Raw genomic sequence first — 18,124 nt, forward strand, 5'->3', positions numbered from 1 at the left:
AAATTCAGAACGGAAATAAAAACTTAGTCGTCAATGGGAAAGTAATCATTCTAGATATCTACCGGACTTAGAAAACCCCTTCCACAGGTGGCTTAATTAGCAGTTTGAAAGCAAACTTATGCTGGACCAGTGGAACTTTTTTTTTTTTTTAATGGGGTTTATTAACTTTTGGGAGATGGGAGGAAGGGGGACAGTGACATCAATGGTGCTTTGGACCTCTCATCTCCAATCACTGTCCTATTGTGTTGCTAATCTCAAGGTTCCATCTTCAAAACTGTCGATGATGCTGAAACTAAACTTCTGAGAAAGATTTCAGAATTGGTATTAACTTCAAATATTCAGAACAAATTGTTGGGCAGTTGGAAATGTGTCTGAGATGCACTGACACTACAAATGAGTAGATTAACTCAAAGAGTTTTGTGATGTTCTTGTTCGATGGAAACCAATTATTTTTATGCTTTTACTGGAGGGAAGAGAAGAAAGTTCTAGCCATGCTTGGAATATGGAACCGATGTTCCCCATATCGGTTCTGTTATGTTGCAAATTTCAAAGCTCAGTCTTCAAAATTTTCAAAGTTATTCATAGTCAAACACCAGACAAAATCAGCATAAGATAAGAAAAATAAAAACATAGCTTCACACTGTATTATAATACTACTGAAATTTCATGTCACTATTTTAGGACACAAGAGTCTCAGTGCAATGATTCTTGTTACTCAAACGTATTTACATGAAACAAACGATAAAGGTCATGAACTTGCAGAGGTGAATAACGATATACGAGACAACTAAAATGTGCCTTAAGTTTCATAAATCAATCGATCAACGTAAATCATAATTTCGTGACATGCGTGATCACTGCAAATTTTTTATACAAAAAAAGCCATAAACTCGTACATTAAGACTCTACAAAATCGATGACAAGCAAGCGAGGAGGCAAAAAAGAAAGAGAAAAGAACCTCAATAAACAGCATTGGAGAAATCGCGCAGAGCTCATCTCCTTCAGTGCTACAATAAAAGAATCGACCTGCGCCAAAGAATGATTCTTATCTAATTTAGCAGTAAATTTGGTTACGAAATCTATAGTCCTGGATTCTCGCTTTTGACTGATCTATCGTATCAACTGTACCAAGAAAAACCGCACCTTTCTGACCACCTTGTAGAACAGTATCTAATCTGACTGACTGACTGACTGATTTAACCAACCTGGCGTAGACACACCCCTTTCGTCACTGGCACCGGAAGTATGTTTCGGCTACTTGCAGGGAATCTCAAGCATTTCAGTAACTTAATTTGAGGGGTTTTAATTCCCATACATTACACATGGGAGGAGGTGGACTGACGTGCGGTACGAGGTCGCCTGATAGGATAAAAAAAAAATCTTTCAGAGCTTACCAGAAGTGATCTCAATTATACTTACAGAACAGAGGGGGTGACAAAGAGACCGGAGAGAAAAGGTGAGAGCAGTCACTGGTCAAACACACTGCCTAAATTCAAACTTAACGGATACGGAGACAAAAGACGAGAGAGCAGGAGGAAGAATAAACTTGTGGCATCAAATTGATAAATAAAATGTCTCGGAAGCAGGTAGAGTGTTCTGAACTATGAGACCTCTCTCATGACAAACTGAAATTCCCCGGACACCCTAAATGAAGTCCACCAAAGGGGGTAGGGCCGTCATTCCACGTCACGTGGTGCACAGTAAACATTATTCAAGGTTATTTGCAGCGTTCCTTCGGTCCCTAACTGCACCCCACTTTTTTCGCCATTTACTGTACCTCCATCTCCCTCTCTTCACAGCCTAAGCACAGAATAGGTTACAAGTGCCCTAGTGCTTGGCTTCATAGCCGATTCACCCTAAATGAGGTTTCAAGTGAGATATTCAATTATATTTTTGTAAAAATAGATTAGCTAGAAATTTGAAGATTAGCTAGAAATTTGAGAAGATAAGATTTTTAGTTATAATTTTCGACCAGGTTACAGAATCACTACTCAAATAAGCTAAAAAATATCATTAAATAAATTGAAAATATAAACGAGGCAATTTGGAAGACTGGATCAGCAAAAAGGCATGAGTGTTTAAACAGATATTCTGCACGTTGATATTTATGGAGGAATAATAATAATAATAAAAAAAGAGTACGACAGAAGACAAACAATGAGATATGCCACTAAAAACAAGTAAAAATTTGCAGCCCTCTAGCCTCAGTAGTTTTTAAGATCTCAGGGCGGACAGAAAAAGTGCGGACGGACAGACAAGGCCGGCACAAAAGTTTTCTTTAACAGAAAACTAAAAATGGAGAATGATAATGAGCCAAAAATAATTTCACAGAACGAAGGGAAGGACAAGAGCTGCAAGAACCTCATGCCAAACTGCAAAACGCCGTAGAAAAATTACGAGACGACAAACGTTTCGCCAAAGGCCTACGAAGCCATGAACAAACATGCTAGCGACCTGAGAGACCAGATTTGACTCTAAGGCGTTTCAGTAATTACAATTCAAGTATCGTTGCAAAGCTGTCAGCAAAAGTAAATAACAATAAGATGGTAGTTGGAGAAATTAAGAATGGTTACACCTCTTAGGGATGGCATGAGCATGTTCCAAATACGAATGACAGGAGGAAGGTTTTATACAAACTTCGCAAAACAGACAGTAAGGTCAAGGAGCCAGTCCATCCACAAACTTTAGAAATCACGAAGAAATATTCCGGATATATAAATGTATATGTATATGTATATATATATATATATATATATATATATATATATATATATATATATATATATATATATATATATATATATAATATATATGAGGGGAACGTGTTCATGGAAACTGCCGAACAAGACTGGTCTTGGAGGAACAGTGTGGCCTTAGGCAAAAAAGGGTAGTGTGTGTGTGTGTGTGTGTGTGTGTGTGTGTGTGTGTGTGTGTGTGTGTGTGTGTGTGTGTGTGTAGTGTTTGGTATGAAACATTTACGTGAGAAGTTTGAAAGTCAAGGGGAAAGTTGGACTTGGCAAACATGGACCTAAAAAAAAAACTTATGATAACATCTATAGAGGTCAATGCGGAGGAGTTCAAGACGGGAGCGAAGCAAGTGTTATGAAACATAGATGGGAGAGACAGGTTTGGTGTAAGTGGGTATGAGGCCAGCCATGTCTCCATGTTGTGTAAAAACATATTTAGGGATGGAGTGATGCAAGAAGTCAGAGAACGGAAATCAGCCACGAGCATAGTTTTGGAATTAGAAGATGAGTCAAGAGTGTAGTGTGGAATGGTTGTTGTTTGCAGGTGATATTGGGGGTTATTTTGAGAAACGGAAGAAACTATGTTTTCAAGAGGAGAGAGTTTAAAAAAAATGTGAGCAAGAGAATGGTTATGGAGGCAAATGAAAACTAACAAGATGGAGTAATGAATGTCAAGATGAATATACTGGTATTTGGGGGAAATAAAAAGAAAGCTGGCAGGATAACAGGAAAGGTAAGAACCACAATATGTGAAGCAAGGAAAGTATCAGGGTCTGGGCAAAAGGCGAAATGTACTGTACGATGAAATTGCTGAATCAGCTCTCTCTTATGTATAAGTGAAGTACGGATGCTGAATGCATATAGATGAAATAAACACCCAGGTTCAGGGGTGCATATATAAAAAAAAAATCTCAAGGTAGAATGGTAGGAGAGTGCCCAATAAAGGGTTGTGGATCCCTTGGTGGAGTGGAATGCTCCTTTTATAGAAGTTAGCTTTAGCTGTGCTTAATGGCAGTCATGTTTTTCACTCCCATCAGATGCTGGGAAAAGAAATAATATTTCTGTGTGGCATGCAGTCCATAATTTGCACGGATACTGCAAAAAAAAAAAAAAAAACACACACGAGGAGGAATCAAATACCACTCTTGTGGTTTTGAGTGTGTATGGATGTTGTGCAGAAGGGAATGTGTTACTGCTGAAGCTGCTGATATGAACTGTTTATACAGTTCATTAGAGATAGGATGAACTGAAAAGGCACGAAATGTGGAGGGATATATAAAAGTGGTAAAAACGTTAGCATTGGTGAACAGATTTGTGTTTTAAGATGCCTCGGTCGCGTGGAGAGAATACAGAGCAATATGTTGGTGGAGAACGTGTATGTTTCCTAAGTGTTCAGAGGGGGTGGGAAAGGAATACCTAAAAAGTGCTGGCAGACTGTGTGAAAGCGACAGAGAAGTGAAGGTCTCAATATCCAAGATATAAAAAAGCGCATTCCAGATTGGAGACGAAAGGCACAGGTGTATGTGGAAGGCTTCTCACTACTGCTGAGACTTCTGTGTAAACAAAGGAAGTACAAGTTTTCCGCACAAGGTGTTAATCCACGATTCACCTGCTAAAGTATGAATATGTCAATGTTTCATTTCTCAGGGGCCACCTACTGTTATACAAATACGCATACACCTCTTTCTGTAATTGTGGTCATTCGAGTTTAAATGTGAGATATTATGGCTGCTTTAGTAAAGTCAAAAAAATGGATGATCACCTCAGGTGGTACTGTCACTCGTGTGAGAGAGCATGATGGCAAGTCAAAGAAAAATGATAATCCCGAAATATAGAGGAGGTGGATGAGACCGGTAAAGTGATGGATGGATTTAACGAAAGAGGAACTGTAAAGGAAGGAAATAAAAGGTCAAGATAGGGATGACTGACGGTGACAGCAGGAATTTGACAGTCCGTTGATGAGTCTTTTGTGAAGAGATCTGAAACGGCTAGTGTGGAAGTTTTCTTGACTGAAACTGACAGCCACTGTTGTTCTTTTTCGTCCCTGAAACCACCCCTTACTATACATACACATTACATATATATATATACATATACTGTATGTATATATATACATATATATAGGAACTATCCCTTATTATTACTATTATTATTATTATTATTATTATTATTATTATTATTATGTGAGAGAGAGAGAGAGAGAGAGAGAGAGTAGAAAATAGTAAGGCAACAAAGAATTCAATTACATATACATATATATATATATTATATGTATATATATATATATATATATATATATATATATATATATATATATATATATATATATATATATATATATATATATATATATATATATAGAGAGAGAGAGAGAGAGAGAGAGAGAGAACAAATAGTAAGGCAACAAAGGAGAATTTAATTAAAACAGAGGAGCATGTGTAGAAACAATGGGACAAAAACGACGGTGATTACGTGTATCTATAACCCAGACATGAACCGAATATTAATCACGAAAATATCCAATGTAAGGAATGAGAGAGAGAGAGAGAGAGAGAGAGAGAGAGAGAGAGAGAGAGAGAGAGAGAGAGAGAGCTACTTACTTAGTGGTAACAAACGCGCGTGAGCGGCTATTTATACGTTTTAATTTGGGGAGGAAACGAGGCGAAGATAGTGAGAGATGGGGATGATGCGTTGCGGTGATGGAGAGAAGGAGATGCAAGAATTACGCAAAAGGAGGTAATTGGAGGCCGCGAGAATAAACAGGGGGGCGAGGGATAGGGCGAAGGGAACGCCAGACTTATGGGGAGGTCCTTCATAAGGATCACTGCAGGGTTCATACCCAAAACAATTATAACGTTCACATTACGCCAAGCAATAACCGTATTTCTGTTGGCCTGGCGTGATTCTTGAGAAGCCATCCTCACCTTTCCGGCATCCTTCCAGAAGGACAACAGCTCCTCCGGACCCCGTCTAGCTCATACTCTGCCGGGCTGGAAGCCCTCCTGTAGACACACTCAAGGTTGTTATCCTCCTCCTCCTCCCTCCTCCTCCTCCTCAATCCACCATAGCCTCCATTCTCCCACATCAGACCCGCAATCTCCCTCAAACTTGCTCCCTAAACTCTCCCTTCTTCCTCGGCCGTCACCGCTCCGGCTCCTTCTAAGGACCCGAAACGGATTTGAGCTCTCTCTCTCTCTCTCTCTCTCTCTCTCTCTCTCTCTCTCTCTCTCTCTCTCTCTCTCTCTTCTTATTTACGTGGACAGTGTTATGTAAGGTTTTTTTTAAAAGGTCCCAGCAATACGAGTTATGTTCAGACGAAGTATTTTTGAACGTTGTTGATTTTCACATGGAATTATTTCATTTAAAAACTGAAGTTTTAGCTTTGCTTGATAGGCCATCAACTTGAAAAGCAAGTTTCCAAACAACAGAAGTGACATATGAAAGCAGAGAGAGAGAGAGAGAGAGAGAGAGAGAGAGAGAGAGAGAGAGAGAGAGAGAGAAAAAAAAAAAATTGAAGACATTTCATCATACTGATAAATATTTACAGATAAAAACGGCAATAGGAATCAGCAAAGCTCGAGGCAGCGAAGCATGTCAACATGTCATAGTATTCTTTTAAATTTGTAAATATGGCCGCATTATCACCTCCAGACAGCCCAATCCTCTGTTTCAAAGCAAAGGATATCAAGACTTCTGGTACTGGGCGTTTTGACAAAGCGGCAACACAACAGAACGCAGATGCAGACGCTCTGCAAAGCGAGTAGCACGCAGTAGCCGTAAGTCTAAAATCCAGAGAACTCAAATATCCGTCGAACGAACACATTTTTCCCATTTTCTTCACATACTACTCTGGGCTTTAGGGAAAAGTTCGAAGCCATTATCTACCAGTCTCGTTTTTGGGGATGAGTGATTACTAACCAGATATGTACACATTATTATTCATTTTTACGCTAATGTGAGGGACAGAAGCCCCTTTCACGATAAAGAAAGGAAAAAAACCTCGTTATTCAAATTGAAGCGGGTTCCTTCAACATTTCCCTAACGACAGTGTTTTGACGAAGTTACCATTTGCAAAACATAAAAACTACGAAAAAATTCGGATTTTATATTACTTCTGAGAAGCTCTTGTGCTCACAACTGGTAAAAACACCAGAAACACATAAAATGTCCTTCATCTCTATATTCTAGAACCACAGAACGTTTCTGAATTGGATTCTACCTCAAACAGTCATTCAAAAATGGTGGTAAAGGTACAAGCCATTTTTCAAATGCGTAACTGACGTGACAAGACCTGGGGGCAAATTTTTCATGAAAAGAAATTTTTCATAGAAATGTGCCCCGTAACCTGGTCTTCTGTCGATGAACCAATAGAAGTTACATATATACAAGATGCAGATGAGAATGCAATAATGACAGCAAACTGCTCGAAATATTTTTCAACATTTTTCGAAAAAGGAGCCCTTCTACAGTTGCACGGCAACGATAATTAAAAAAATGAGACGATCTATTAAAATAATTTCAAAGAATCTATTAAAACTGTAATATGAAACGTGTTAACAAAGAGTCGTGCATAATTCCCCGAGACACATAATCACGTCACGCTTCAAGCTAATCTATAAAAAATCAAGAAACCACGCATACTAAAGAATGCCTTACATGCAATAATGATAAAAATGGCAACATTTTTCAGACCTCTGAGGAAGCACATATGACAGGGCTTGCCCTGAGGATAAATTTGACCTATTTCTTGTGCAATAAATTAAGCTCTGTATGGACTACTGTCCACATTGTCAGAAGAAATGAAACTGAATCGAATTGGCACAGAGACAAATGGTTTATTGTGGTTATGCTGCTCACAGGTGGAAGTTAATCCAAACTGCTCTTACTTAACGAATAACAAAAAGTGTTGGCCAAACAGTCAGAAAAAAGGGCAGGAACTTGACATAAAGTGTTGGTGTCGGTAAAATTCTCATTATTTTCATTCTGTCAGGCCACTGCGTGCTACTCGCTTTGCAGAGCTTCTGCATCTGTATTCTGTTGTGTTGCCACATTGCCAAAACTTCCAGTACCAGAAGTCTTTATGTCCTTTGCTTTGAAACAGAAGATTGGTCTGTAATATTGCTGCCATATTTATAAATTTAAATACAGTAAAGGTTATTAACAGCTAACACCGACTGTTCCTAAAAAAGAATTTCCCAATACACCGATTTACAGGAAATTTCAGTATAGTGTGATATAAAAAAATTTCAAGAATCAGATATGTAACTAGGAGTAAATGTAGCAGTGCTAAGGTGAGAGAAGAGGCGAGTCACAGAATAGGCGAAGCAAGGAAGGTAGCAGCGTATATGCGTGCGTGCAAAAAATCTGGAGAACTGGGAGCCACTCTACAAGCTCTGTGAACAGGGGCCTGGCGTTAAAACTAGGAGAAAGCTAAGAAACTTGAGGGCCCTGAGTTTAAAAATTGAAAGAAGGCAAAGAGGGCTAGGAGACGGTAATATTAAAAATTGTAGGAATGTTAAAAAACTTGGGGACCTGGGACTAAAATGTAAAAGAAAGTTCACGGCCATCTGGTTTGTTGTTTGAGAAAGCACGATCTCTAGGAGCAGTAAAATAATAATAATACTAAGGTGATCGAGACTTGATGTGATCGTATCACCAGCCTCTTTCACATTCGTAGAAGTAATACGAATTAAATAACATCTACATAAACGAACTAAATAACACCTAAATAAATGAGTGAGTTCCAAGAGTCAGATGACAATTCAAAATATGGGATGTCTGCAGTGGTATAACAGTGAAGACTCAAAATATCAATACCACATGAAGGTGTGGAGCGGTTTTAATATAAATTAATAGCGATTAAAATCCGCATTAGGACAATGAAAGAGGAAACTGACTATAAAATCAATACAAGAAAATACAGATTTTAAGGGGACAGAGAACTGAGGAAATAGCGACAGCATGTGAAACCACTCATGTTGCGTCAAAGATAAATAAAATATGAACTCAAACAGAAAAATCTCTTTATACATGAAAAATAAAACGGGAAAAATTAACAGAACAAAGCACGTCACCATGTATTTCATTATACTCTGCTGATCGAACTCTGCTCTCCACTAATAACACAAACAAGATATGAGCTCGAATAATGGTGAATTCGCATGTCTAAATTTATTTCAATGCATCCATGGCTACAGAAGGTGCATGCAACAACTTTTTTTTTTTTTTTTTTTTTATCATGCCCACGAACATGTCACAAGTGAATTCACGAATATTCTCCTAAATACAAATCCTCCTTCCTTGTTCAACATTATGGTTATTTCTCTCTCTCTCTCTCTCTCTCTCTCTCTCTCTTGCTAAGCTCAATGAAAGCATTTGGTTGCCTTTCCCTTCGACATTCACGCATTAAGTAAAACATACTGTGCAATAACAACGTTTTTAAAACTCGAACACGACTGCTATATAACAGAAAATGAACAAGAGATTAAAGACTGGGATAAAGAGAATTTGCAAACTGAATTTTTTTTTCTTTTTACTGAAGTAAGGTGCATATAAAAGGGACATGTTCTCCGGCTTAGGTCATCGGCTGTCTACTGCCTTCATTGCTGGTGCATCTCCTGACCACTCAAATCGGCATTTTTTTATTTCCTTTGCCACTCAAATCGGCATTTTTTTTTATTTCCTTTGCCACTCAAATCGGCATTTTTTTTATTTCCTTTGCCACTCAAATCGGCATTTTTTTATTTCCTTTGCCACTCAAATCGGCATATTTTTTTATTTCCTTTGCCACTCATATCAAATTTTTTTCAGCATATTTTTTTATTTCTTTTGCCACTCAAATCGGCATATTTTTTTTTATTTCCTTTGCCATTCAAATCGGCATATTTTTTTTTTTATTTCGTTTGCCACTCAACTCGGCATATTTTTTTTATTTCCTTTGTATTTCCAGCATTTGAAACCTTTTACTAAGATGCCCATCACAGCCATCACCATCATTTTAAAAGGGGAATCCCCTGACCATACAGTATTTAGCGCGTTTTCTTTCGATTTCTTCTAAGGCCGAGTCTCTCTCTCTGCAAGGAGCGAAAAGCGCAACCCGCCCCTTGTCCAAAGCTAGGAGCAAGGGTTGGGCAGAAGAGGAACAGAAGGAAAATGCGTCGCAGAAAGAAGGAGCAGCAGCGGTGGGTCTCCGTAGGAGGCTCCCGTGATTGGCACAACAAATTTATTCTTGTCCGGTGTTGATGCAGAGATCTACTCCCGGAAGAATGGGATATATCCCACAAGCCCGGTCTCTGTCACTGGTCGAAATTTTTTTCTTGCACGAGAAAAGGTGCAGGTTTGATTGGCGTAGCTTGATGTTAACTAGTTTTCCTCAATGTCTAGTTTCAGGTAAAGTTACAACCATTGGAAAAATAAATCAAAGGTCTCCCTGGGGTTTGGTCGCTGGTTGAAAACACAGTTCAAATTCAGCTTTCAATATAAATGAAATGAAACATTGCCCAATAAAAACGCATAAGCCTTGTACTTTTCCTACGTAGTCCTCTTCACAGAGTGAAGTACACTATTTCAAAAAACAATTTCATCTCGAATACTAATATTAACTAGTTTGTTAATTTTACTGAAGTTCTATATGATGCAGTTTTCTGAACTGTGACGTCACTGGCATTTTTTGTGAGGAAGAAAAATGCAGAATTTTTTGGTGCATCCAAATCAACCCTAGTCACACATCAAAAGTAAAGGTAGGCAGCCAGGGTAACTGGACTGACTACGAATTTCATAACAGAAATAACAAAAAGATTAGAAAACTAAACTTGGATCTATGACAGTCCTTAGGAAGCAAAACTGCATCATCGTCATTCATCCGTCTCACAACATTTAAGTGAAACCTTCACTAGAATTGCTAGTTAAATGACCTGGTCAATCGTTAGCCATCCTTTTTCAATCTGGGCTCTAAAAGGTTTGTGCATACTTTCCCAAGAAACAGGATTTAAAACTGCGTTTAAGACGTATCATTTTTAAAAGCGAAAATATTTCAAATTGTTACTCACGAGCAGCAATTCAATTTTCTGAAACTTCTCTAGGGGCACAACCCCCATCTCTTTGAGAAGTGGCTCCAGAAAGTTTAACACAAGAGATGCTGCTGTTATCATCATAACCTGCCCTGGAGTGGCAACAGGGGGTAAACCACCACAGAATATAGACATTCCTCGTTAAGGAGTTAGTTCCACATAATATAACCACTGGCGTTCAATATAAGCAACACTTAGGGACAGTGCTATTTTCACTATACCTTTCCCTAGAATGCTCATGGGGTATATCACTGCAGTCTGGTTTAGACTGGAGCTCCTACTCGAAGGTAATGGTGGGATCTATGATGCAATAATGGTTTAGACCTTAGAGGTGCTAATATATACTCACATTCTGATGACAGAACTATCTTCAAGATCAGTCCTCTAGCTACAGGAGTTAGGGAGGTGTTATTTGGGGAATGACTTCAGGCATTCTATTTGGTTTGCCAACGAACATTATTAAGGTGGGAATATTTGCATTAATCACTCTTCCAACAACGAGTACATTTAGGGTGAGCTGAACTGCATGAACAAAATTTGGGGCAACTTTAAAAAATATCAGGCAAATTTTTTAAACTAACTCCTCATTCATGAATACGCCCAATAACAATATCAATACCTCCAGGCCATGTGACAATCTACTAACACCGGTAATGACCTGAAACACGGTTCAAGGAAAAATTACCCTTTGGTTATAATATAATCACACCGGAATCTCCTCAGTATTAGAAAAAGGTTATGCAGTACATATGTGAAATTATTTAATTGGTTTTTGCACATAACTTGATTTGAATGATAGCAAATCAGAATTCTAAAATAAACAGAGGACAATTATTGAGTGTTGTAAAGACCGACAAAGGTATCTCCCCGGATAGGAAATAGGCCACTATTGGAAGCAGGCATACCTAAGGAATGTAAGTAATTGCTCGTCTTGTTAAATCTTGCTGCAACTAAGGATGAATGCACTCTGCAATCAAGCTTAAACGCCTCCGTTATCCCCGCAGTAATTTTCAACATACTGACGCTTTCTGAATTAATCTAAGCAGGTTGGCAGAGACACTACATTTAACATTATATCATAATACTTACATGTTTTCACCACAAAAATTTCCTGTGGTCAAGGCTAGCTTTCTCTATCCCACCCACATGATGTTACCCATAGAAATGGAAGATTCAGGAAATAACTAAGTATTTAGAGCAGCATGACAAAGGGCTCAAGACTGGGACTGACTTTTGCTGTAGAGTTGTACATCTTCTTGCCAAAGTAAATAAAGAATCAGAGGTAATATTCCAAATAAAACTACCAACGTACCACAATCTAAAAAAAAAAAAAAAAACAATAGCTGATGCAACTCCTTAATCTTAGAGCAAAGGCATTCTATAAAACCATTAAAATCCTGCTATAAAAAGCAAGGTAAACAGATGAAAATCTCCAACAAATCTAGTCAATAAAACTGCATCCTTCCAGCACTAGGATTTTTTAATATTTTCTGGAAGTAAGAAGTGGATGTGTGTCTCTCAAGGAAATATCAAACGTGTTCTTCCAACTGGAAGGCTGGAAGGCAAATCAGTAATAACTGTACCACCTGTCTTAATGGATACATATATACTTTACATACATCATGAAATCCTGAAGAGCATTGAGGCCCTTATACTAATGGTTGCAAAGTTCCCTATAATTCTCCTTTATAACATATCCCCCCTTCTGCACTGTACAGCACGAGACACTGATAGGCAGCTATACCATCACTTGACCGAAAGAATATTTAGCATACCACCCTACATACAATCCAAATAATAGAAATTACAATAGCTCTTTACTACCAGTATGCGTCTGCTGTAATATTCCACAATCTCATTTCAATTTTCAGTCTTGTATGCAGGCATTGTGAGTGTTCCACAATCTTTTTTTCTCTATAGAGATGTGATCACTTATCACCCCCTCTCAATAGATTCACGATTTCCACAGTGAGTGTAGAAAGACGCGGCCTGAGGCATCATCAGAGTGGAGCAGAGACTAACATTACTCCTTGAACTCAAAGTCCCCGTATGAAAAACAGAGAAATCTTACCTTTGTTGAAAAGTGACAGAATGACGAGGAAAAACTGGCCAATAATTCAACGCTGTGAAGAAGGAAGACAAAAGATGAACCACCCGAAAGAGCAATATGGCAAACACAGGAGAATAAGACTATCGCGAGATGAAGGTAAGAGCATGAAAATTAAATAATAGCCCTAATTTTAAGAGGGAGATTTAGCAGTTTAAAATATGGGCTCTTTCACTGACTAGTTTGAAATAGTAGAACTTGAAAAACAATGTAAGTTAGAGGTTTCATTAAATTTTCAAAAAAATAGTAGAAATACATGATAACATTTTAGAGCCTAAGAATCCCTCTTCATATATGTTTGTAAGATACGAGTTGATGGAGAAAGAAATAGGAATTTGAAATATTAAATTGCGGGGAAGTGCATGAAAAACATAAAAAGGGGGCAGAATCACTGGCAAAAGCATGATAAAGAGGAGGTAGACTGAAGGTCACTGATAAAGAAGAGGAAAAAGAACAGGTGAGACTGCAGCCCTGAGGAACGCCGCTGTGCATGGGAAAGGATGTTGCGCCACCAACAACAATAGATATAATGTGGTTAGATAAAGATCTACAAAATGCTGCATCCTTCGAAGGTAATGGGTTTGATGAGGCCTCCAAACGAAGGACTGCTAGACTTTTGTCCTTGTTAGACGACAGAAGGTTTCGATGGTAATTACTAAGTATATAATAAGAATTCAATGAATCTTCACAGGAACAGGTTCTCGAGAGAGAATTTATTACAAGCCTTCCATTACCAAAACTCAACATTTAATAGGTTGTTTGTGGTTGCAATATTGCCAGACATTACACCATCTTAGGTTTGTGATGCTAGAATCTACTAATTAAAGACGAATACTGTACTGAAAACTATAAACATATTTGTGAGCGTTTAAATACATCTTTTCAAACCACGCAAAGACAGTCCCTGGTTTGAATTACACTGAAACATTCGGATAACATAACTTTCGGTCACAGCAACCAACGTAACAGAATGGTTAACTGCCATCCGCCAATACGAACCAAGACCTAGGCACTTCTGAGCAATCCTAAATCCCTGTGATCTTTCGCCATCCTCTGGGTTTACTATTGCACATTTCGAACGAACGACAACAACTCCATTTCTTTCACCTCCTAGCCTCTCCAGTCATAGAACTAAGCCACTGCCATGTGTGATAAACACAGCTTCAAATGCAGTCCTTCGTGCGCAACCATACTGAAGTTATGAACACTTTGAAAGAACGCCACCTCATGCATTGTTAGCTTATCATTCTTTGTTTTCTGACATACCAACATTTGTGTTAGAACCCAGCTAAATTTTATATGAATAAATTTGCATTTCATTAACTAAACAATTCGTTGACGTTAAAATTCTGCGCTTCCAACAGAGAGTCCATGCGATAAAACAAGGACACGGGTCTCCTCTGTCTTTAAAATTCTTTTCTTCAAAAGTAGATAAATTTTTATACAGCGTCATCATGAACGTGGCATATAATACACCAAATTACTCTGGGCCGTGGACTTCGCTTCAAAAGGGTAATCGCTGTCAAAACATCACAAAGGGGATATATATATATATATATATATATATATATATATATATATATATATATATATATATATATATATATATATACAGAGAGAGAGAGAGAGAGAGAGAGAGAGAGAGAGAGAGATATATATATATATATATATATATATATATATATATATATATATATATATATATATATATATATATATATATATATATATATAGAGAGAGAGAGAGAGAGAGAGAGAGAGAGAGAGAGAGAGAGAGAGAACCATCCACCAGCAGCCATTTGAAGAATTCCGTCCCTCCACTTCTTTGTGTGATGGCGGCGGCGGCAGCCCCCCTTGCTCTTCCTTCGGCGCTACATGCTGCCACTACCGAGATCATTAGCGAAGGGAAGGAGGCAGGAGAATTTCAATGACAGACAACAGGGATGCATTATTCAGACTCACTCACTCAGGCACCGACTGCGATTTGATTAAGACTCGGACTCGAGGCCGTGACCGGGGAAGGCAATGTAATTTGGGGATCGTGCGGAAAAGCCTCCCAGTTTAGCTAAAGATGATGATAACGATGATGATGATGATGATGATGGTGGTGGTGGTGGCTATACGCTCAAGATAATTAGATGAAACGGACGTGCAAGGAGGGGGTGTGCGTAGAGCTGTGCCAAAGCTGTTGCCGACACATGGCGGCGAAAGCACATCGTTCTTGGCTCGGTAACAAGTCTCCATGAATGTCAGGCGACATGTCTCCAATGGCTGCGAGAACACGCAGATGTTTCCGGCAAATATACGGGGAAACCAACTGCTGAAACCCGCAGCATAAAAACAGTTGGTTAAAGTCTACGAGGACGTTACAAAGTGAAGATATACGGTGAGGTCACAACACTGTTATGCAATGAGGGAGGATACACCCGGTTGCATTGGAAGACATTTGTCTTACTGAAAATATCTTGCGGGAAAACTTAATACGTAATCTCTCTCTTTCACCTCTCCTAAAATTAAATATAGCCAGTGTAGTCGCGAGTTCTTGTCTTCCGTGGTTCGAGCCCACGAGACGACGAACTTATTATCAACTAAAAAATTCCCCTTTGGGTAACATACATTACATTCGAGGTAGAGCGAATTGGATATTAAAGGACGTTTGTGGCTTTATGCTTGTACATGGATCACGGTGATGTGATAAAATTCATATACATACACACACACACATATATATATATATACACTAAGCCATATAATATGGGTGAAAAATGAGCTAAGGTTAAAGACACTAAAGTACAAGAATTCAAGGATGGTTTCAGAGTCAGAACGGTGTATGGGTATAGAGATGCAGGAATTAGAAGGTTTCACGAAGGAAAAGGAAGGTTAATTAAGGTGTAGTTGCACGACATATAGGATCACGTACATATACAGATATATAAGATGTCGAATAAGAAAGAAAAGAAAGAAGAAAAATAGACATTGAAACAACAGATGATTAAATCTGTGAAAGCACTTTCCAAAGTTGCTCAGCAAATGAAATGCAAAAGAAACAGGATAAACAGGTATTAGAGCAGACAATGACAAAACACAATTAGAGAGACGATGTCCCGAGGCAATGGAGTGAGTAGTTTGAGGATCTGTGGAATGTGGATGAAAGAAATGAAACAAGAGGTGAATTATGCAAGAATGGAAAGGTTTAGAGTCAATCTGAAAATGGAGCTGTAAATTTCAAACAAGTGAGTTTGCTGTGGAAGCGAAAGGGGCATATTTGGGTATGAACTGCGGGCATATTTGGGTATAAACTGCAAGTCACTGCATGTCAAAAGATGTGCGCAGACACAAAAAGATGGATAGGGTGGTTATGGAGAAAATTTGAGAGAAAAAGTCAAAAATAAAGAAAGAAGGGAGAAGTTAAATATGTACTTTAGAAAAAATAAGCTGCTGTACAGATAAGTACAGGCTGAAAAATTTAATGGACAAATGGATCTCAAAACAAAACTTGTAAATAAAGAGAAACCATCTAACCACGTGTAGTTTTAAGACTGCAGAGGATTAGAGGTTGCTGAAAGTATGTATGTGTATATACATACATACATACATACATACATACATACATACACAAATACATATATATACATGTATATATATATCACACTACAAATGCCGTTTAATAAACAATTCGCGCTAATTTGGGAATATCACTGAAGGGAATTTATAAGTAATAAATGATTTGGTACCTAAGTGACGCGAACACCCTACAGTACTAGTCAACGACTAGCAGTCGACGTTCAAGTCCACTGGGTGTGGAAGTCGCTGACTGGTACTGTCCGGTGTTCGAAGTCACTTAGGTACCAAATCATTCATCACTTTCAATTCCCCTTCGGTGATATTCCCGAAGTAGCGCGAATTGATATTAAACAACATATGTAGCTTAATGTTTGTATATAAAATTTCAGGGTGATGAGATATATATATATATATATATATATATATATGATATATATATATATATATATATATATATATATATATATATATATATATATATATATATATATATATATATATATATATATATATATATTTAATTTATATATATATATATATATATATACTATCAGTATATATATATATAATTTTAAATAATTTCAAATAGCACAGCTAGAATACATGCAAGACAGACGTTCATGGCTCACTATGCGTAGAACGGTTTGCTGACGATAGTTCTACAAACGTGGCTGGAGCACGTATGAAGCTTTAGTATTTTTTACCACCTAAGAACTTCATCCTTTATTCAGAAATCGGAAGGATAATATTAAGTTCAAACCACCTTTCCCGCGAGACACTTTTCGTTCTTTTTTAGAATCAAACTGAAATGAATAGAACTCATATTCCTTACCTATTCATTTTGATGAGAATGTCACCTCGATTAATGTAAGCCTGGGTGTAGTCTGCCCTCATGCTGATGGCCTGTCGGTAGAGCGCATCGGCCTCCTCCAAGCGAGTCTCATTCCTTGCGATGAGATTAGCCAGGTTAAGGAATACGTTCAGATGGTTAGGCGCAATTCTCGCTTGATAACTCTCCCCTGGTTTGGCCTTCGGCAACAAGGACTTGGCCTGCAACAGAGAAAGAACAATTGAAGTGGTTCGGAATTTGGGAAAAATTTGCACGTAAATATTTGAAGTTCTCACGAAAGTGCTCTAACGCATTCTGTTTTCACTGGAACTGTTTACTGGATTCCTTTGAGAACGTTCTAGGTGGGAATGAGGGTAACCTAGCTCCAGGAAAGGTTATAAATGCGTTCGTTTTCCTGACTTATACATGCGGGTTACCAGCCTAAGAACACCAACAAGAAATTTAGAACATATAGGGTTAGAGGTCAGAATAGCAGAAAAACTGGCAGAAGGTTGGAGGTCACAATAGCAGAAAAACTGGCAGGGGTTAGAGGTCAGAATAGCAGAAAAACTGGCAGAGGGTTAGAGGTCAGAATAGCAGAATAACTGGCAGAGGGTTAGAGGTCAGAATAGCAGAAAAACGGGCAGAAGGTTAGAGGTCAGAATAGTAGAAAAACTGGCAGAAGGTTAGAGGTCAGAATAGCCGAAAAACTGGCGAAGGGTTAGAGGTCAGAATAGCAGAAAAACTGGCGAAGGGTTAGAGGTCAGAATAGCAGAAAAACTGGCAGAGGGTTAGAGGTCAGAATAGC

At 38.2% G+C, this 18,124-nt stretch overlaps 1 protein-coding gene across 1 annotated transcript in view; it reads right to left on the reverse strand.

The window, feature by feature from the left end:
* LOC136839651 (protein O-mannosyl-transferase Tmtc3-like) overlaps positions 1–18,124 on the reverse strand; it is a 421,244-nt gene that overhangs the window by 18,912 nt on the left and 384,208 nt on the right. The window contains 1 exon segment of the mRNA XM_067105972.1: positions 17,320–17,537. Within this exon segment, the coding sequence (XP_066962073.1) occupies positions 17,320–17,537 (218 nt within the window).

Source organism: Macrobrachium rosenbergii, chromosome 6 (genome assembly GCF_040412425.1).
Source record: "Macrobrachium rosenbergii isolate ZJJX-2024 chromosome 6, ASM4041242v1, whole genome shotgun sequence".
In the NCBI taxonomy this organism is placed as follows: Eukaryota; Metazoa; Arthropoda; class Malacostraca; order Decapoda; family Palaemonidae; genus Macrobrachium; species Macrobrachium rosenbergii.